The following is a 22321-nucleotide window of genomic DNA, read 5'->3' as shown; positions in this document are numbered from 1 at the left end:
AGTTGGGGAAATGCGTCTTTAATATACTCTGTCCTCCTCTATCAGTGCCTTCTCTATACACCCTCCTCTGCTGCCCCTGGCATCCCAACATAAGCATCTATCTTGATCTCAGCTGGCTGTCAACTAAACCCTGATAAAGTATTCACTGGTTCTGGTTTATGGTGTTTCCTTCCCATGGGTGCTTGCATTTTAATAGGTGTCTTTGTACTTCAGCAACATTTTCCATTTTCCAATAACACTTTTAAGTCTCATCTATACTGGTCAAATGTCAAACAAAATTCTTTCCATTTGGATTTCCTAATTAAAAAACAAAACCACAGATTATATACCATGATACCATATCATTAATGCTGAGGGGTGATCTTATCACACAACAGTATAAATTACTCTATTTTATCTGCATTTATGTTTTATAAGTATTAAAATAGCATACCAAATAAAATTTATTGAGACTCCTGAGCTATATGAACCAACCAAGGGTCTCTAAATCTCTAGCCTCAATAAACAACACTGTGGTCTGGTAGCACCAAAAAAAATAAGGAAATGGTCCTGGAGCCACTGAGCAACTCAGTGTGCACTAACCCTGGGAGATGAAATGTTCTTACAAGTCTCTGCTCCTAACATAATGCTTGCAATAAGTTTTCTGTGTACACACTAAGACCTCCCCGTCTGATCCCCTGCAATCCTAACTACATTTGTATTAGAGGAACACACAACACACAGTCTCAGCAGAGTTGTTGATCAATAAAACCATACTCCTTAGAGGATGCATGTGACATCTATAAACCTGTGAGTGTCAAAACAATGGCAAAAAAATTCAGTATTCCTACTGTCAGTGGGATGAAAGCTATGCAATTAATGCTGGTCCAATGACACCACAAGGAAAAATAAAACAAACAGCTGGTGGTACTGCGGTCCAGCACACGACTTCTCAGCTCTGTTAACATTTTCAGTATAAAATACTGACTCATGTTATGGGCAAGACAGCATAAATCTGTTACCAAAAATAAAAATAAAAACTCTGGAAATCTTCCAACTATGAGCTTAAACTTTTGGTTCTATGGTTAAAATGACAGCACAAAAGTAAAGACGCTGAACATTTTCTACCTATTTTCTTCAGGAGGCAGCCTTGGAGTAGTGAAAACTAGATAGGGATATATTCAAGTTTAGTCTACATGCACTGAAATCAGGATACCCACTAATACCAAAGGAAGCAGTGAATTCAGGTGCCAAATATAATCATTTCATTTTATCAAGTGCTAAATGTATGAAAGTCCTGTGCATTCACAACATATATATGGGTATATACATTTATAACATATGTGTATGTTACAAATATATATACTGTGTATAACATATGAGTTATATGTGTGTATAAACATATATTGTGCATATCTCTGTGTGTACATACTGTCTGACCAGCTTATATTCCAGATAACTTTGCCAATGAGTGGTTGGAGTATTTTTGGATCCCTAAAACATCTCACCTTCTCAAACTGGAGTCCCTTCGCTTTCTAGCTGTATGAGTAGGCAAGTCCCTTTATCATCTTGGGCCTGAGTTTAGTCAACTGTGGACATTAATATTTGGAAAATTTGGCACAGGGTTTTTGTATGGAAAGCATTTTATTAGCCTTAAGGTGCTATGGAAATATCATTATTATCCTGAATCATAGATATGTTTGTGATTAAAGGCCTTAACATAAAGCAAGATTCAGTCAAAAATAAACTACACTATGAACCCTTTGGTGATAATTTTTCACTTTCACTAAAACAGAGAAACTACTCCAGAGCAATATATGTGTTTATATTATATGCATATATATATAATATATACATATAATATACTTTACTCTTCAGGTAACTGTCTCTTATTGCCACTTTTAAGATTGTCATGGCTGATGAATGTCTTTACCAGTTTATATTCTGATATATACAACATACATATGTCAGAAACACCTAGGAGTTCTGTACACTGCACATTTGATGAAACTAAATGATCTGCACTAAAGCTCAATCCATTGCTTCCTTTAGCATTAGTGGATGTGTTTATGCCAATGGGCCAAATTCTGATTTCCATTATATGTGGATAAAGGTTGAATGGGGTAGCTACAAGGTTCAATAGACAGAGCACTAGATCTGGAACTAGCTGTGTGACCCTGAGCAAGTCACTTAATTCTGTTTTTGCCTCAGTTTTCTCACTTGTAAAATGAGCTAGAGAAGGAAATGACAGACCACTGCGGTATCTTTGCCAAGAGAATCCCAAATGGGGTTATGACGAGTCAGACACAACTGAAATGACTCAATGACAACATCAAAAGTTGAATATAGCCCTGTTTGTTTCTTATCTATTCTGAAAACAGGCCCATAGATATGTGGATTCATAGAATCAATTAGAATAAAACAAACCTAGTCAAATTTTTTTTTTTACGTTCTGTAGGAAGCATGAACTCACACCACGTTTGACAATAATAGTCAGCACAGGTGGGATATCTGACGAGGAGCCAGAGTGTGGGGAGGAAGGAAGAGAGGTTCCTTTTGAACAGGTAAGTGAAATGGGGTGTTTAGAATTCATTAAATAGGAACACATACTTGAGAGAATCTTCCTCTGTAGACGGAAGAATGTCTTTCATTTAACAGCACCACAGGAAGACACAAAGATGTAGCATGTATCTTTTTATTAGAGAAAATATGATTTTAACTGGGGGGACTCAGAGTACCATGGGGCTTTCCAAAGTGTTTGGGAAAGAAGAAAGAAAAGATACTTGAAGACAGAACCATGATTGAAGATCATACCAGCAGAGAAAGACAGAAGGATAAAGTGACCTCCACAGTTGAACATCAGCAAAACTAATTTCTAACTCAATCACACTAGAGGCCCTTCCCTTAAGGCATAAGTATGTCTTACAAGCAGGATACAGAGAACTGTGTATACCCTGCCTTCTTTCATTCCACTCAACAACTTTTTGAACTAGGCTTCACCTCCAAAAGAAAATGAGCTCAGTCCCAAAAGGGAACTCACATGAATGAAAGAGAAAAGAAGAAAGAAGATGGAGGGTGGTGGAGAGAAAGCAGTTTATAGCTGGTCTTGCAATTTTATTGATTTTTTTTTTGGGTGGGAAATGCATTTAATAGTCATACATCTGGTACCTGAGCTGCTCAGACTTCTTTGAGGCATGTAAGGATGAGGGACATCAGATACTTATGGTATGAGGACTCAGAAATGTAACGGTAACATTGCTCTGTGGATTCCAGGGGGCTAGAAGCTGAAATGCCCCATTTGCCTTAACAGGTTTCTCCCATTTGTTTCCCTTCTGCATACTCCCTTAACTGTCATTCTGCTGCCTGGATGTATAAGGCTTGTCCAGTTCCCTTCACCCAGACTAATTGCTCCTCCTTGGCCATCTGAGCAGTTCCATGAAATGCTGCCTTCTTGATGCTATAGAGAGCTGTGGCCTTCTGTGGGGGATAAAACACTAGGGCTCTGATAAGTCACCATAACTGTAGACAAGTCATTGCTTTTGTGTTTTCATAAGTTTAAAAAACACCACCTTTTTTTTGTTTCCTATTAGTCAGATATTACCCAGCTCACCTACCCTGACACAGTCTAAGGGAAGGGAACATTTATTAAGTGCCTACTGAGTACCATGTTAAGTGCTTTACAAATGCTGTCTCATCTGACCTTCACAACAATCCAAGGAAGTAGGTGCTGTTATGATCCTCATTTACACTTGAGAAACTGAGGCAGATGGTGGTTAAATGACTTGCCCAGGGTCACCAAGCTAGTGTCTTCCTGTCTCCAGGTCTAGCATTCTATCTACTTGTGCCACCTAGATGTCTCTAATTCAAGGAAAGTTCAAACAAGGCCTTTGTCCAAAAACCTAAAACCAAAGAATATGAAATATATAAATGTGTAAACGTGATCTAGCTGAGTCCATTTTCACAGCTAAAAAAATGGTTTTCAAGAAGAAAGCACTATGGTACTTTAAAATGAAGTTCTAGACACAGCTCTTCATTTAAGTATGTCACTTTGGACAAGTCACTTCCGACAAGTCACTTCCCATCTCTGTGTCTTAGTTTCCCAACCTGGATGACTTTTTTTTCAGTGTTTTTTTTTCTTTTTTGGTGAGGCAATCAAGGCTAAGTGACTTGCCCAAGATCACACAGCTAGTAAGTGTCATGCGTCTGAGGCCAAATTTGAATTCAGGTCCTCCTGACTCCAAGGCTGGAGCTTATCCACTGTGCCACCTTAGCTGCCCCTGGATGACTTTTAAGATCCCTTCCAGATCTGAAATTCTATGACTTTATTTTGATTGTGTTCCTGTCTTTTAAATTGATTTGCAAAAAAAAAAATGGAATTCACATAGAAGACAATATTTTTATTCTTAATTAACACTAGTATTCTTAAATAAGTTTAGGTATATAAACCACACTTATTTCTTCATATAGAAGCAAATATATCATCTGAATATGAATACAGCTGCTAAGCAATTAAATTCTGGTTACAATGGGTAAAAGAATGAAGAAAATATAAAAAAATGTTGGTGAACTAAATGACAAGATTAGATTGGAAGATTAATTGGTTCTCTAAAACATGGACCTTGGATATCATTGAATAATGATGATGATACACTGTGGTTGTTTAATTTGACAAAGGATCAGAAGACCAGAAAGAGATGAAAAGAAAAAAGCATTAATGACCATGGAATCTTACAAATGCACCAGGGGGAAAGTGTATCTATGGATCTGTATTTCAGATAAATAAGAGGAAGGCCACTATGAATTTTGTTTTAATGGAGCAATAATACAAAAAATTCTCACTAAAAACAAAAAAAACCCCACCCTAGTCATGTGGTGGAAATCTTTAGGAAAATAGATTTGAAGTTAAAGCACCTTATTTCCTCTTTCTTACCCAAAGCAATTTTCCATTGCTTATGATGAAGCACAAAAAGGAGATGATCATTTAGGCAAATTAAGCCTCTGTTTCCCTTTCCCAAAAGCTATTTTTGTTTTACAGGTAATTAATTCTCATTTTGCAGGCAATTAATATTTAATCAGGCAGCTAGCTGGGGCAAATGAATACAGAACTGGATCTGGAGTCAGGAAGACCTGAGTACAAATGTGACCTAGATACTTGCTAGTTGTGTGACCCTGGGCAAGTCATTTAACCTCTGTTTGCCTCATTTTGCTCAACTGTAAAATGCAGATAATAATAGTACCTACCTCAGAGGATTGTCATAGGGATCAAATGAGATAATATTTGTAAAAGCCTTTAGCACAGTGCCTGGCACGTAGCAGTTGCTATATAAATGCTTATTCCCTTTCCTCTTCTGTAACGAACCAGGCAAAATGAAGCACACTAACTGTATTTAAAGAAATTGGATTTGGCATTGAGCTTTTTCCATGAATTATCAAGATGATTTCTGAGCTGTCTGCCTTTAAATAAGAGCTTATATTAATAACTAACAAAAATTCAAATAAAAGGTTCTTAAAAATTTTTTTAAAACTTTGATGAGATTGGAAACATAGTAATTCATGTTTTTCTAGCAAATTAAGGATAATAAAGCACTTTCCTCACAACAAAACAGTAAGATAGGTAATATAAGTATCATTCTCCCCATACTACGAATGAGAAAGTAGGAAAGAACCCAGAAAGAAGTGACTTGCTCAGGGTTACACAGGTAAGATATTTAAGTAGCATCACCAGAATCAACATCCAAGACCTCTGACTCCTCTTTCTACACACTGTGCTGTCCGTGGAACTCTCTTGAGCCCATCTATTCTGAATGTTCTGAGGCCCCAAGCCTCAAAGTCATTCTCTTCACTCTTAAGAATGGTTAACCAACTTAGTACTGGTAGAGCCCAATCTCTTTTGATGTTTCCAATACAAAGTGCTAATTTCTCTTTCTTGAACTTATTTGATGGTCACTTCAAAGAAATTCTTCAAAGAGATTGTGTTATACCAAAATAAAAGTATTATCTACTGAATCCCGATGAGTTACATTCCCAACATTTCTCCCAGGAAAGTTATCTATATCTTTTGCTCTAAATTATACATTGGTCTTCCTACATAGCCAAATGGTAATAATTAAGAGATAATTAAAAGTGCATTTTTATCAGTTTTCTGAAAAGAGAAGAATATACTTGCTTTACCTATGTGTTGAGGGACCAAAATACACTCAGATTCTCATCATCTTAAACTGGACTGTTTTTCAAGACCCTCCTAATTGTTTCCCCTGCATCCAGTCCCTCCCTTCCCCAATAGATGATCTGTAATTACAGTCAATCCTCAACATTCACTCATTTTAAATGTTGTAACTTCAGGCATTCATGTGATTTTATCAGTAACCACATTTTCATTTTTGTTTTGGCATTTGTGCACATCCATGGCTATACACAATAGAGAAAAAAGCGAGAGGCATGATGTCTGCAAGTTTATGGAGCAGCTATTATGCTACTAGGTGATTCACTGGTCTTGTTCACCCTACTGTTGTAAAGAGCTCCCTGAGCATCTGTTGCATTTTTTCATTGTTTGCCTTAAAAACTCAAGTTTTGTGTTGTGATTATGCCCCCAAAGCACAGTGCAAGTCCTTTGGGTTCTAAGGTGATGTTGAGACCCTGCCAGTCTCAGCTCTCCCTACAGCAGAAGTTTAATTCCCAGCAACCTCTCCTTTGGTTTTCAGAAAGTGACCAGGGTTGAGAGGTTTACAGGAGTATAGTATATAGTACAATGCCCTCAAACCACTATCTGATGCAGTGGAATTAGGCAAGATTCAGATTAAAAAAAGCTTTAGTTTTAAGAATTTTAATTGCTGTATAGTATTTATGGTACTGTAGATTGTATGTGTTATAAGAGTGAATATTGTCTGATATCAATGTTTTCTTTGAGATGTCAGCACAAAACATCACAGAATTCTAGGGAATTGCTAGCAAGAAAAAATGTTTTGCACGTTACCAATTTTATTTTGTTTATTGCATTTTATGGGTTATTTCATGGTTACTGTGTTAGAAAAAAGCATATTATCAGAATTAATGTTTTGTTACAACAAACTATATGCAGAAAAGCATATTTTCAGTAATTTCTAGTGAAAGATTATAATTTTTGGTGGTAGCAGGAACCTAACCCCCTATTTCCCATAGGTTCAATGTATCAGAATTCAAGTTTCTGACTTTCCAGCCATTTTCTAGCTGCAAGAGTTGAGGATTGACTGACATTCCTAAAGGACAGATCTGATCAATCCACTCCACTGCTCAAGAAGTTTCAAGGGCTCTCCTTTGCCTTTAGGATGAAACACAAACTTCTCTATTTGGTAAAGTTCTTCACATTCTGTTTCCAATGTTTTTGCAATAACTCCTCTTTACACGCTCTATGTTCCCCTACCCTATATTCAAGGGTTGCATTTTATGCATAGTAATGTGGAAGGGTCGTTGATCAGGGCATCCCAGATCAATTGATTTTTACCCAGCCCTGGCAATTACATTATGCTAATAAATAGCAGTTAAGGTTAAATGCTAAAAAGGTGGAAACTTTTTACGTTTACAGAAAGTGGAAAGAAGTCTTCAATCAAGCCTGTTGGAATTAGAGTACAGCTTTCAATACGTTGGCTCTTAAGGACCAGTTACCCAATGGTCCTTTTAAAAGTGCAACACATTCTCTACAGAAGTGAGTCAAGGGAGTTAGAGTTTGAGTTAAGCAGGAGTCAGAGTCTATTACTCAGTAAAAGAAACTGAAGTCAACAGGGAAAATAGGCTGAGTGAGTCAAAGAAGGCTCTGATGAATGAGACCTCTGGCAGAAGAAGAAGAGAGCCACAGTTATATAAAAAGAATCCAGTTCTTGAGAAAGAGCTCCCAGGTCAAAAAAAACAAACACTATAAGCAGTCAGAAAGAAATAAAGTACAAACAAATCACAGCCAGGATCACTATGTTGCGTCTACCATAAGGGGAAAAAAAGCTAGGAATTCAATATTCCAAAAGTCAAAAGATAAAGGCTTATAACCAAGAATAATGTATCCCGCAAAACTAACTGTAATCCTACAGGGGGGGAAATTGACCATTAAAAGTAGGGGTCAAGTAAACTACTGCTGGAAGGTCAAATCTAGCCTGCCCTCTGTTTTTGTAGCAACCATGAGAAAAAATGGTTTTTATATTTAAAAACAATAAAATTTTATTTAAAGATGTAAAAATGGTTCTTGATTCTCCTGCCCGACAAGGATAGGTAGCTGGCTGGATTTGACCCACAGCCTCTAGTTCGCCAATCTCTGTTTAAAAGAATAAAGGAGTTTTAAACATTCCTGATGAAAAGGTCAGAGCTGGGTAGAATCTTTGAAATGCAAACCTAAGAAACAAGGGAAACCCAGAAAGGTAAACACATTTGAGCAACTGGAAGGGGCTAAAAGGTGATGAAGGATGACTTCCATTCTATTGAGAAGGAGAAGACATAAGTATACCTTCAGAATACCATTTTCTTTAAGGGTCTTAAAGAGTTTTAAGAAAAACAAACACGGGACCTGGGTAGATTTTGGGTTTTTTTAAAAGTCAGTAAAAGGGATGGGAAAAGGTACTCAATGGAAGTCTTATGAAGTTACTCTTATCTGAACCAAAAGAAGGCTAAACACATGTGTACACACATACACACAAACATGCCTGTGTGGTCATATTCCCTTATCTTTTAGCACTTTCTTTTTTGTAAAGAGTGGGGTAAAGAGCAAAGAAGTAAGTGCTTAAAGAGAACAACTAGCATCTTTGCCTCTCTCTCTTTTTCTAGCTGTGAATCATGTTAGGACTGTGCCAAGTGGGATAGGGACCAAAGAGAGAAAAACCGTAAATCTCAACCTCAATCTCAACCTCAAGTTCTTTGTAGCTGTGAGCTCATGGTATCTAAAGGTTATATCCTGCTGAGGAAATACTAAACTTAGGGTTTTGTCAGCCTCTTTTTGGATTTGTTCTTTCCTGATCATAGACAAAGGAGCACTTATCCTGAGATGAGCATATTCAAGTTTGAAAGAGAGTTCAAGGAATCTCAATTTAATTAATTGTGTTTATTATACCTAGAATATAGGGTTTGTTCTATATTGGGAAAACAGACATAATAGACCCTATTAATTATGCAAACAACAAAAATCACATGATTATATCACCAGACACAGAAAAGGCTTTTGAAAAAAAATATATGCCCACTTCTGTTCAAAAAAATGTTTGAAAGTTTAGGAACAAATGTACTTTTCCTTAATAAGATATATAATAGCTATTGAAAACCAAGAGCTAGCATTATCTGTATTGAAGAAGTACTAGAAGCCTGTCCAGTTATGTCAGGGGTAAAGGGCAGCTAAGTGGTACAATATAGAGCATGGGGTCTGGAGTCAGGAAGACTCATCTCCCTAAGTCCAAATCTGGCCTTAAACACTTACTAGCTGTATGACCCTGGACAAGTCACTTAACCCTGTTTCCTCATCCGTAAAATGAGCTGGAGAAGGAAATGGCAAACCACTCCAGCATCTTTGCCAAGAAAACCCAAAATGGGGTGACAAAGAGTCAGACATAACTAGAAGACAACAACAAAAAGCAAGGATGTCCACTGTCTGAACGATTATTTTATATAGTTTTAGAAATGCTAACTATAAGACTTTAAGAAGAAATTGAGACAATGGACATTGGCAAAGAGGAAATAAAACAATCACTTTTGTAGATGACATGATAGTTTACTTACAGATTCAACTAAAAATAACTGAAGTAATTAATTTCTTCAATAAAGTAGCAGGATAGAAAATACACCCACAAAATCATTAGACTTTCTATATGTTACCAGCAAAACCCAGAAGGAAAAAGAAAAGAAAAGAAAAAAGAAATTTCATCCAAAACAACTTCAGATTGCATAAAACATCTGGGAGTCCACCTGCCAAAACACCTGCCCAGGAATTATATGACTAGAACTGTAAAACACTTTTAAGGAAAAAAATAAGGAATAAATGTCAGGGTGGAGTTGATTGACTAAGTCAATCAATCCCACCTCACTTAAAGCACTATGGATACCTTAATGAGATGAGAACAATCAACCAAATCAACCAACAAAGTACCATAATGTGTTAAATGTCCTTGGAGGAACGAGAACAACAGAAAGGACGTACGGGTTGACTGAAGAAACTGTAGAGTTGCGCTCTGCGAATTATCTATAAAATAAAATAACAGTTTGGAACCCAAGTTATCTGAGCACCTAGCAGAGAGGCTGATTGCAGTGAGCTATGAATGGGGAGATCAAGTTCTCGCTAAGCCCTCTTAGGAGGAACTGCTTGGGGCATAGAGGGTAGAGAATGCCTCGGCTTTGGGCTTAGTCTCCTTCTCCTCTCCCCCACTGACCAGAGGAGGACCTAGTGAACTTTGACGGTCTGCAGCAGAGGTGTGGCTTGCAATAGGCAACACTCTCAAATGCTACCTAAATCAGATTAAAATGAAATTGGGAAATATTTAACAAAATAAATAGAAATACAACAGAACATAGACATAGACACAGAACATAGATAATGTTAATATGTAGTTTTCTAAGTCAATATTCAGTCCCTAGGGATCATTATATATGGTTTAGTTTAAGTTTGACACCACTTGTCTGGAAGACTTCTCATCTTCCCATCAACATCCTAGCTGTACCCTTGTAACAGCTTACAGTCATTTGCATAGAGAACCAAGACCAGATTGGATGCTGATTCTACAAATCATCCAGGAAAGAGGCTATCCAGGGGTGGGGCACCTGTGGCCTTCTAGGTCCTTGGGTTCAGCCTTTTGACGGAGTCCAAGTTTTACAGAATAAATCCTTTTATTAAGTACTAGTACTCGTAGTACCACATCCCAAAACACATCTGTTGTTCTAGTAAGCAGTGAGGCATATATGAGGAAGTTAGGATATTGGGGTGGAGGGAGTGGCTAGGTAGGGGCAGTGGGCCAGCTATTCAGTGGGGCCTGTAAGGAAGTTAGAATATTGGAGCTGGGCACAGCTTTATTAGGATTCCATCACCAAGACTGAGGGAAGTATTCACTATTTATTGGACATTAAGTACTTCATGTGTCTGTTTCCAACCTTCCCTCTATTAATTATTTCCTATTTATCCTATAAATAGCTTGCTTTGATTATAGCTGTTTGCATGTTGTCTCCCCCATTAGATTGTAAGTTCCTTGAGGGAAAGGACTATTTTTGCCTCTTTTTGTATCTTTTGTATTTTGCTTAACATAGTGTCTGGTACAAAGCAGGCACTTATTAAATGTTCATCAATTGAGTGAATTGACGTAAATGTATGAAAACAAGAGACATTACCAATAGAATATGACACCCTGAGTACATAGAGACAGACATGTCTGAGGGCTGGTAACTGAATGAGGCTAGAGTCATGAGCCCCACCTCTCATCAGGAGCTTCAGCCCCCTTTCTCTTCTAGGTCCAAAAAGTTCTGTCCCTCCTCCCCCTTGTTTCCTTCTTACCAGCTTCGTTTATGAAGAAGACCAACGCCATCACCAGGGTGCTAAAATCTAGTGGAATATATTCCTCCTGAGGGCAAGGATTGCTGAGTTTTTGTCTGTGTCCCCAGTGTTCACCTGGCCTTGCTCTGTATTTGCTGAATTTAATAGAACTGATGTGCAAGACTGCATATAGCTGAGCTTCTTAAATTCAGTCTGCATATGTACTGATGAGTTCCATCCCTGAATGAATCTAGCACATTTAGGCAAACGAAGTAAACACCACTAGACATTTGGCCTAATGGGACCCATCGCTATTGCTGATGAAAAAATAAAAAGTAGCTCAGCTTTAAAGGGCACTGAGAGACATGAGGCAGACCCAGATAATTCAAGCATAGTGATTTGCAATGCAAAAGTCTAATTCTACTTGGAAAATTCAAAATAAATTATGGATTAAGGCATACAGCATTTTGTAAAGGAAACTGCAGACCATTTCCAGTCAATAAGACTTTTCCCCACCCTTTTTATTCCAAGGAAAATTGTTATTTCCATTCTCTTCAATGAAAGAGAAAGACCTCCTCTTGAGATATAAAAATGAGATTAGTACATTATAAGAAAAGAAGATCTAAGGTCTTTTGAGCAGAGTGGTCATTGCATGATATTTTCAGTTGAGAAGGTAAACCACTTTGGGAGGCCAGAATTCACAGGGGAGAGTTTGGGTTAAAAGAAAATTTAGCCTTTTCTGGCATTCATTTTTTGCCTTAGCCTTTCTTTTGACAATTTTGTAACCTAAGCTCTGCTACTTCTGACCCAGAAGACCCAGTTATATGCCCTGACCTTTGCTTCTCTTTATCTGCATAAATTTGGTCAAATCACTTAACTTTCCTGAGCCTCAGTTTCTTCATCTGTAAAGTGGAGATAATAATACTTCACTTGGCTACTTCCCTGAAACATCACGAAGGTCATTGTGAAGATGACTCTGTGAGCACTACAGGATGAACCCCATCCTTAGCCTCAGTGTATGTGTCAAGTGACTCATCACAAGCTGCTGTCTTAATAGTCAGCCTTTTCAAAACCATTTCCCCAACACTATGCTCACCTGCCCTCCTAGTACAACCCCCAGTATTGAGCTCTACTCCTTCAAGTAACACCTGCTACAACCCTGCCCGAGACCTGTGTTCTCTACCCTGAGAATCAATCAACAAGCATTTATTAAGCACCCACTATGTGCAAGGCACTGTGACAAGTGGTAGGAGATACAAAGACAAAAACCAGAACAGTGCTTCCCTTCAAGAAATGTACATTTTATTAGATGTAACAACATGTACACATAAGTATATACAAAGTATATATGTATCAGAGCAAATGAGAGGGAGGAGCACTAGTAGCAGAGGTAGTGACATTTGATGTGAACTTTGAAGGAATCTAGGGATTCCAAGAGGTTCAGGTAAGAAAGGAGCACATTCTACGTATGGGGGACAGCCTATGCAAAGACGTGGAAATGGGAAATGGAACGTTACATATATAAGGAACAGCAAGGGCAATTTGGCTGGAATATAAGAATGTATGTAGGTAAATAATGAATAAGAAGCCCAGAAAGGTAACCTAGATCCAGGTTGGGAAGGGCTTTAGAAGTCAAAAAGTGAAAAAAAAAATGTCAAAGAGAAGAGTTTATAGTTGGTCCTAGAGATCTTAGGAAGTCTTTGGAGCTATTAGTAATAGAATGGAGAAAGGACAGACTTGAAAATGGGAGATCAATTAGTGGATTACGGTCTTTCTGAACTAAGGGAGTGTCCACATGAGTGAAGAGGAGAGAAAGAAATAGATGCAACAGACGTAAGGAGGTTAGAATGAACAAGGCTTGGCAACAGACCAAACTTGGGAAGAGAGAAACTGGGAAGTCAAAGATTATTCCCAGGTTGGAGCATGAGTGACTAGAAGGATGTTGGTGCTTTTAATAGAAATATGGAAATTTGGAAGAGGAGTAGGTTGAGGGGAAGATAACATGTTCTGTTTTGGGCATGTTGAATTTGAGATGGGGCATCCAGTTTTAGATGTCCAATAGGTACATCAGAAGAGGGGTGATGATCAGGGCCGAGCCAAGATGGCAGAATAGCAGAATCAATGTAGCTGAGCTCCCCTCCACAACTCCTTTAAACACATCAAAAAGTCACAGTGAATCCTTTGTCCAGCCCAGGTCAGCAGAGGGAGACAGATAAGAGATGACTGCTGCCACTGGCGACTGAGTCAGGGCAGGAGCACCCCAGAAGTCAGGTAGAGGCACCAGAGCAGGAGGTCACCCCCAGACCCCTACCAGGGCACTTCATGGGGACAGATACCAACTTCAGCTTTGTTGCTTACTACCCACTTCTGGATTACAGAACCAGGCTGGACTAAGAAGGAGAACCTAAGTAGAGAGTGGGTAGTATACTAAGATAAGAGGAAATTCAGCAGCAAGCAGCAGGAGTTTGCCTCAGACGTCAGGAACAGAAAAGGATCTCAGTTATAGCATGTAGTACAGTCAACAGAGGAATCTCGGGTAAAAGGGGAACCTGTAGTTTTCTCACTCTAAACCAGCAGAATTACTTAGCTGGCTAATAGTGACTAAGTACAGTAGCAGCCTACTATTGCTCTAACTGCAACCCAGGTCAGGGAATTACAGAGTTTAGACTAGGGGGCTAGCAATCAACTTTGTTCTAGATCAGACCATTCTGAGAGTACTGAAAGGAACAGGCCAGCCTTCCCTCCAGAAGTGTGTCACAGCCCAGTCCTAACATCAAGTCCAAAGTTAGGAAGTAGGGTGGAAGAATGGGAAACAAACAAAAAAAACCCAGAAACCTACCATAATAAGCTATTTTGATGGCAGGGATGCTTAAGAAATAAACTAGAAAGGGAGAGAATAACTCCAAAACATCTACAAGCAATGCCTCAGAGGAAAATATAGCTTGGGGACAAACTCAGTTAGAATTCCTAGAAAATATAAAGCAATTTTTTTAAAAAGTTGCAATGTGTTTTATAAATAAAATGAAAGCACTTAAAGGGAAAAATGGAAAAGAAATGAGAGACATGGAGGAAAGAATTAGAAAGGGAACTAGCATAAAATGTACAAAATCTTACCCAAGCAACAAACTCACTGAAAATTAGGATGGATCAACTAGAAGGCAATGACTCCATAAGGCAACAAGAAATATTAAAACAAAATCAATAGGCTGAAAAAAAAAAACAGAAGAAAATGAAAGGTACCTCATAGCAAAAACAAAAACAAAACTGAACTGGAAAACAGAGGAGAAAAAGTTTAAGAATCATTGGACTACGCGAACTCCATGACCAAAACAAAACAAAACAAAAAAGCCTAGATATTCCATTTCAAGAAGTCTTAAAAGAAACTTGGAGTACCAGAGGGCAAAGTAGAACTAGAAAGAATCCACTGGTTACCTCCTGGAAGAAATCCTGAAGTGAAAACTCCCAGAAATATCATAGCCAGGTCAAAGAAAAAAAAATACTTCAAGTAGCAAGAAAGAATTCAGGTACTGAGAAGCCACAGTCAGGATCATACATGATTAGCAGTCACTACTATAAAGGAGTGAAGAACTTGGAATATAATATTGAAGAAGGCAAAAAAAGAAAAACTGGACTTACAGCCAAGAATAACATACTCAGCAAAACTAAGTATAATGCTACAGAGGGAAAAGTGGCTTTGTAATGAAACAAAGCACTTCCAAACATTTCTGATGAAAAGAACAGAGCTGTTTTTGAAACTCTGAAGTTCAAACACAAGAGTTAAGAGAAACATAAAATGATAAACATGAACAAACTGATAATTAGCTAAAAAAGAATAAAGTGCTTACATTCTAATATAAGAAGATGATACATTTATTCCCTATGAACATTATCACAGTCAGGGTTCATAGAGGAAGTCTAATTAGACAAGCACTAAGAGTGGTTTTGTTATGTCTTGATGATCTTAACAGAAGAATAGAAAGAGAAAGGAAGAAGAATACACTGGAGGGTGAGGAGAGGGAAAGGAAAGAGAAAATTATCTCACAAAATCAGGATATACAAGTAGACATCTATTTACCCAAGGAGGAAAGGATGAGGGAGAGTGTCTGACACTTGAATCTCACTATCCTCTAAACTGGTCAAGGAGGGAAGAATATACACTACACATACACAGACAGAGTTGCACAGAAATACATTTCATCTAACAAGGAAATAGGAGGGAAAGAAGAGAAAGGGAGAAATAGGAATTAGACGATAGATTAAGGAGGGGTTAAGCAAAACAAATTCTAAGGATTTATAAAAATATTTATAGCTCTTCTGGGGTGGCAAAGAATAGGAATCTGAGGGAGTGCTTATAAATTGGGGAATGGATGAATAAGTTATGGTATATAAATGTGACGGAATACTATTGTATTGTAAGAAATATAGAGAAAATGGCTTCATAAAAACCTGGGAAGACTTGTATGATCTGAGAAACAAGAGAACAATTTATACAATCACAGCAATATGGTAAAGGAAAACAAATTTGAAAGAATTAGGAACTCTTATCAATGCAATGACCAATCATAATTCCAAAAGACTAATAATGAAACATACTACCCACCTCCTAATGGAGAAATGATAATGGAGAAATGAAAGAATTCAGAGTACAGAATAAGACCAAAAAAAAAAAATCAGACACAGCCAATTTGGAAATTTGCTTTGATTGACTATCCATGTTTCTAAGGGGGTTTGTTTTTCTTTATTTCTCAAGAGGTGGTGAGGGATGGGGTGGGAGGGTTAGAGAGCAGATTTTTGCTGATCGAAAAAAAATAAAATATGATTTTTTTAAATACATGGTTGGTTGGTTGGATGACAAACAATTTGAATGGAAAAAGCCAGTCAATGTGATATCATAGCTCAGTACAGCATCTGGAAATCAACACATTTGCCCCAGGAGGAAGCTTGGAGTTGTAGGGAGGTATTTTGGACAATGACTAGCAAAATCCTGCTCAGTTAATACTTTGATCTTCCAAGCTCATCAGCCCAGGCTCCATGTTGTGGTTTCTATTCCACAAGCACATACATCTGAGACTGAGTTTCTCACAGAACAAATGAAATAATGTACCTTAAAAGGCTGCATAAACTATAAATAACTAACAGTACAATGAAAGCCCCTTAAGGGCAGGGATTGTTTCATTTCTGAGTTTGTGTCCCAGCGGTTTCAAATATACCTGGCACACAGTAGGGACTTAGTAATTACTCACTGAATAAGTGATTGTTATTTCCAAACTGTTGATCAAGCTATATTTCATTGACTTTGGCATATCATAACACACTGACTTAAAAAGAAATGTCTTATCTTTGAACTCATATTCCAACATGTATACTCTTCTCCTATGGCAGATTAGAGAATTCCATCCACAGACCAATATCTGTATTTATGCTACTTGTAGTGCCCGAAATGGAATGATGAAGTAAGAAATGACTGTGCAGAGAAGTAGAGCTATTACTGAGTCATAAGTGTACTCCCCAGCCCTGACACATCTATATAGAGTAAGAGATGGGTAAAGATCAAATTCTGCCTTGTACAGAGCCTCTCTTACTTTTTGGTTCCTCCTCTTACACTGGGAAAAACTTGGTTTCTAATGCCTTATGAGGATAAAGAAAGTGATAGTGTTAGCAGAGGGGCCACAGACTTAGAGACTTAGAAAAGTCACACTTCTCAGCCATCAGAAACTTGAACTGAACAGTTTGAGGTCAGAGACAGAGGAGGACACAGAAGTTAATATAGCAGGCAAGTAGAGCTGAGAGAGTTTCTGTCCACTCCAACACTGGTCTTGTCTGTCTGTACCTCTACAACTTGAATCATGACCTAGTTGTGAAAAGAAACCATCAGACATCACTTCCAGTGACAGGACACTGAGCTTCCATTTATACCCGGTCCCAAGCCCATATACCGTTATTGCTTTGAGGAAGATGGGCTAAGTCCTGGGAGTCCAATTTCTTAGCCTTCACCTAATGACCAGCCCTATTGGATGGCATGAAAAAAAAAAGTAGATGGCAACTCTATGCTCCTTTGCCAACTCCAAGGAAGACTAGCTACTGGGGGCTAAGCAAATTGAACTGTACCTTTCATGGGTTCAGAAAAGCCTATGTACTCTCTGCATCTGGAGAAGTAGCCATATGGTAGGTGTTTTATTATGTGCTATTTATTGTTTTTATTGTTCCTATGCCAAGGGTAAAACACTGTATACAGAAGAACTCTGGCTCTTTCTGTGGAAGAAAACTCCATTATGCCAAGGTCAAGTGACTACAGCACAAAGAAACACTGACACAGTGCCTGGCACATTATAGGCACTTAATAGTCATAGATTGATTGACACATTGGCATGGTTACCCAGAAAAAGGCAGAGATGTAGACTAGCTGGGAGAGGCAGAGCTGGGCTCCCTCTGAGAGCAGTAGTTTGGCCCCTGCAATTCCCAGAACCTAAGGCTTCTTGTTAAAAAGGATCAAGTCAGTTGTTAGCCATGATACCTAAGGGTAAAATTTATACAGTTTATCTGAATTATAGTCATCTGAGCTCTGTTTAGTTTTTGTTTCCAAAGGAGAATACCTTATGGAGAGGGGAAAAGGGAAACAAGGATTAAATGACCCAGAGACAAGTCACTACCACAATGTAAATAATCCAATCATTTCTAAAGTCATATAGGTCTCTGTAAAGAAAAAAGAAAAGAAGAACACCAAAAACTAACTTCTCTTTTCTTCTTCATCAAAGGTGAAATGCAAATCCAACCATTTGCTTTGTATATGGCTTATATTTATCTGATTTGCCCATCATCTTTCTGGGCCTGCTACAGGCCACCGGCAAAGTCTTCCATGTTCCGCCTTTAATCGTCTCTACCCTAGAAGATTAGCATATACACAATACTCATCCTTCTTTTTATGCTGTTTATAATACACTATACTCTCCAGGTTGTTGTTGGAAAAGGCCATGAGATCCAAAGACCCCAAGCTGATTCCTTCCTCTGTTCCCATCAGGTGAACTAATGGTACTCCCAGATTATCCTGTTGCTCTCTAAGGAATGATTCTTACCTTTGAGACACACTCATCATTTGTCAGACGTTCCTCGAGCAATTCCATCAGCATTGAATCAGGAATTGCCTAAAGAAAGCAATGTACAAAAACAGAAGAAAAAGAAGAAGGACTGAATATTTGCAGGAAAGGTAAAAAGGCATTTTAATAGGCAAGAGCACTAGTTAAAGTGAAAGTACTACCCTTTTGAAATTAAAGTTTCTCAAATCCCAAATCAGTATCATACAATTCAGACAGCTTTAGGAGTGACAAATAAACTCAGGTAATTAAAAAAAAGAAGGAAAGAAAAAGAAACTGGAAACACATTTCCTCTGACTTTCCCTTTGTTCTAACTTCTCTTTCTCCCCTGAAACTGATTGATATCCCTCATGTGCACTGGTTTCCAGATTAGTATGAATTCAATAGCACATCAAATTGCAAAAAAGTATGTGCAAACACTATGAAAATTATCAAGTGCCACATATATGACATAACTATTGTTATTATCATCAACTAGGGGATGGAAATATCTCAGTAAAGAAGGCCTTGTGTCAACCTCCAAGTCCAGTTCTGGTCCATCCACAGGGGCCAGAGACACCAGCTTAGCTCAATATCCATTTATACTCCAAAGACACGTAGAAGACTGTCCGTTTCTCAGTCTAAGAAACTTCTTCATTCAATAAATAAGCCACTCTTCAAAGGGCTGCCATGCTGTAGGATGAATGGTGTAGGAGCTCAGTGAGAGAAAATAGATTTCAATGAAGTTTCTAATGTCTATTTTACTACATTTTTACTACATTTCCCAGGAAATCTAGAGTCCTAGGAGTTTTTCAAACAAGAGATATCCAGTTTCCTTCAGTAATTGCACTAAATTGGTGAAAAAGAATCCCTGCAGTGCCTACACCTGCACTCACTCCCATGGTTGAGTTAGTACCAGTCCTGATCTAAGTGAAGTGCAAAGCCCTTTTCTACGGGGCTTTCTAGAAGTGTGTGTTACTCCCTTCCTTGAACACTCATAACACCATAATGATGTGGATTCTGTGGGAAATGAGAAATGTACTTTGGAGTAGAAAGCTTTGTTTCTAATCTGGCACAGCCTTTTCTTAATCTCCTGTTGATCATTTGGAATGGGTTTTATTCATGTATGTATCAAAGTCTGTTCAAGCTAAAGATCTCTCAGCATTTCCTAAGTGTACATATGTATTAAAATCTACATTTACTTATAGCTCACTTGAGAAGAAGGCACTACAGGGGCAGCTAGGTGGCACAGTGCATAGAGCACCAGCCCTAGAGTCAGGAGGACCTGAGTTCAAATGTGGCCTCAGACACATAATACATCCTAGCTGTGTGACTCTGGGCAAGTCACTTAATCCCAATTGCCTCACTTAAAAAAAAAGAAAGAGAGAAGAAGGCACTACAGTCAGAGTGGGGGCAGTCTTTTTTAAATACTGGAGAAGACGCAGATACACAATGAAAATGTGGGATCTGCTCTATCACAATGCCTCCAAACAGGACAACTGAGCACCCACACTACAGACATTGCCAGAAACTTGCGTATAGTTAGTATAGAGTATAGTCTATAAGGAACCTCAAGAGGACTCACAGAAAGTCCTGAGAATCTAGAGAATGTGGATCTTCAGGGACCTGAGACTTAAGAGAGGTAATTAAAGAGGAAGTGAGCTGAATGCATTGTCCATAAAGTTTCTCTGGATGGAATAAGATGTATGGGCAAAAGATATAAAATTTCCAGGAATTTTGAAGTAAGAAAAACAAAATAAGGAAATTTTTTTAAAGGAAACTGAAATGTATATACTTTGTTAGTTTAGGAACATAAAGATATGTTGTGAATAATTTGGTTTACTTATACAATGTTTATTTCATTTAGAGAAGCAAAGGTTTGGGGGGAGAGGATTGGGAAGATACAATTTTTTTTTCATTTTTTTATGATTTTGAAGAGGAGAGTCTTCCCCGCCACGCCTCAAATGTGGGCTTTTTCTCCTGATTTTTTATTTTTTCCAAATTTCTTTTTCTCCCAGCTTTTACATCCCTAATGTGGTTTGCAATATGGTGGAATAGAGGATAATTAGGTAAGTGATGGGAGGAGGGGGTGAAGTAAGGAAAAAAAGGCAAATTTTTTGAAAACCTGTAACTCTGCACGGAGGAACTTTATTTAGGGTTCAGAAGTAGGTAGCTGCTCAAATCTCAGCTCACCATCAGGGCTAGGTGGGACCTAGGAAAGGAAGCCCAATGGGTCTCCTTTCTAGCAGGAGCATTTTGCCTAAGATACTTTGTGGGGAAGGGCAGGAGAAAAGAGAAGGGCTTATGGAAGGGCTCCTTCCATTCAAGGCGTCTCCTCTTTTGGTCCATCATGTTCCTGCCAGGTCCTCATGTCCTCCCCTCCCAAACAGCCAAGTCCAGGAGGTAGGTGCCCAGGTCAGAGACTAAGGAATGCAAAGAAAGATGATAAACTGTGATTCTGAAAAAGTTAAACTGCCGAGGGCCCCAACTCCCAGAGCAAGGCTGGGATTTTGCTCCGACTTGATTTTCTCCAACTCTCTCTCCCCTCCCCTGACAACAGCCACCCTGGAGATAGCATTCAAGAGGTGAGAGTGGGGATGGGGGAGGGGATTGGAGGGAGTCAAAGAAACCTGGGGCTTGAAAGACGACAGGTTGCTCAGTGTGGTACGTCAAAGTCTCCCGCAGCCTTGCGCAGCTGGAGCGTGGGGCTGTGGCTTTGAGTCTGTCACCTTCCAAAGGTACGTCATGCTGCTCCCTGAAACTGCTAGTGTCTTGCTTAGTTCTTTGATGTGTCATGTCAACAGGGGCTAGCAGTTTCCAGGGGGTCCGCTCCTCCAAACCCTGCCAAACCAAGCTGAACAGAAATGAGACGAACTCCTTGCAGAGTCTGCAATAAGATCCTGCCCCACCAGCCCTGAAGGGAGCGAGGGGGGCACACGTTGGCAGGAGGCCGCAGTCAAGCCAGTTAACTGCTGTCCCTAAGCACCCCAGCTCAGTGCCAGGTTTTCTGCTGCTCAGGATGCTCAGACTACAGCCAGCCTGCAAACCCACTGGTCTGTCTGCTTTTTCTCACAGAAAACTGCAAAACACGGAGACTACTTCATCCCTTTAAAGAGCAAATCTGTTGGATTTCTCTAAATTTGGAAATCTCTCACTTCTTGTTCCAGGTCTCCAAATGTTGGAAACAGCAATGTCCTAGTGGGATCGCGCCCCATACTCACCAAAATCACTGTTAACTCATTCTTTCCCCTCTTACTGTGATTAAAAAAGCACCGGTATAGGTGATAAATCCGGGAGCTCCCGGAGGCAGGGATTTTGCCTCCTTTTGTATCCTCAGCACTTCACACAGTGCCTGGCACATTGTTGTTGTTGTTCAGTCATTCCCAGCTCTTTGTGACCCTGTTGATCATATCTGTCCATGGGGTTTTCCTGGTAAAGAAATTGATTTGCCATTTTCTTCTCCAGACAGAGGTTCAGTGACTTGCCCGGGGTCACACAGCTAGTAAGTGTCTGAGGTTGGCTTTGAACTCAGGTCTTCCTGACTCTAGGCCCAGCACTCTATCCATTGAGGCACCTAGCTGCCTTACCTGGCACATAGCAGGTGCTTTATAAATGTTTATCAATTGATTAATTCTCCATAGGCATGGTACCTTTGATCTGCAATTATAAACTTCTTAAAACTTAGGTTTCTTTTTCTTTTCTTCTCTCTTTTTAAAAAATAAATAGAGGCGAAGGATTTTGGTGAGTTATTCAGAGCTGCCTCCAGGCCTCTCCCTTTATGTTGTTCTCCTGGAATGAATTCCCCCAT

At 38.9% G+C, this 22321-nt stretch overlaps 1 protein-coding gene across 3 annotated transcripts in view; it reads right to left on the bottom strand.

Moving 5' to 3' along the window:
* AK8 (adenylate kinase 8) overlaps positions 1 to 22321 on the bottom strand; it is a 156722-nt gene that overhangs the window by 104660 nt on the left and 29741 nt on the right. For 2 of the 3 annotated variants that reach the window (XM_020973470.2, XM_020973468.2), the window contains exon 5: positions 18517 to 18585. The exons of the other annotated variant lie outside the window; for it this stretch is intronic. In XM_020973470.2, the coding sequence (XP_020829129.1) occupies positions 18517 to 18585 (69 nt within the window). The remainder of the gene's footprint in view (positions 1 to 18516; positions 18586 to 22321) is intronic. 3 annotated transcript variants of the gene reach the window in all.

This window comes from Phascolarctos cinereus, unplaced genomic scaffold (assembly GCF_003287225.1).
Source record: "Phascolarctos cinereus isolate Bilbo 61053 unplaced genomic scaffold, phaCin_HiC Scaffold_2;HRSCAF=192, whole genome shotgun sequence".
Lineage (NCBI taxonomy): Eukaryota > Metazoa > Chordata > Mammalia > Diprotodontia > Phascolarctidae > Phascolarctos > Phascolarctos cinereus.
The sequence above is the reverse complement of the archived record's forward strand: the minus strand, read 5'-3'. Positions and strand labels throughout refer to the sequence as shown.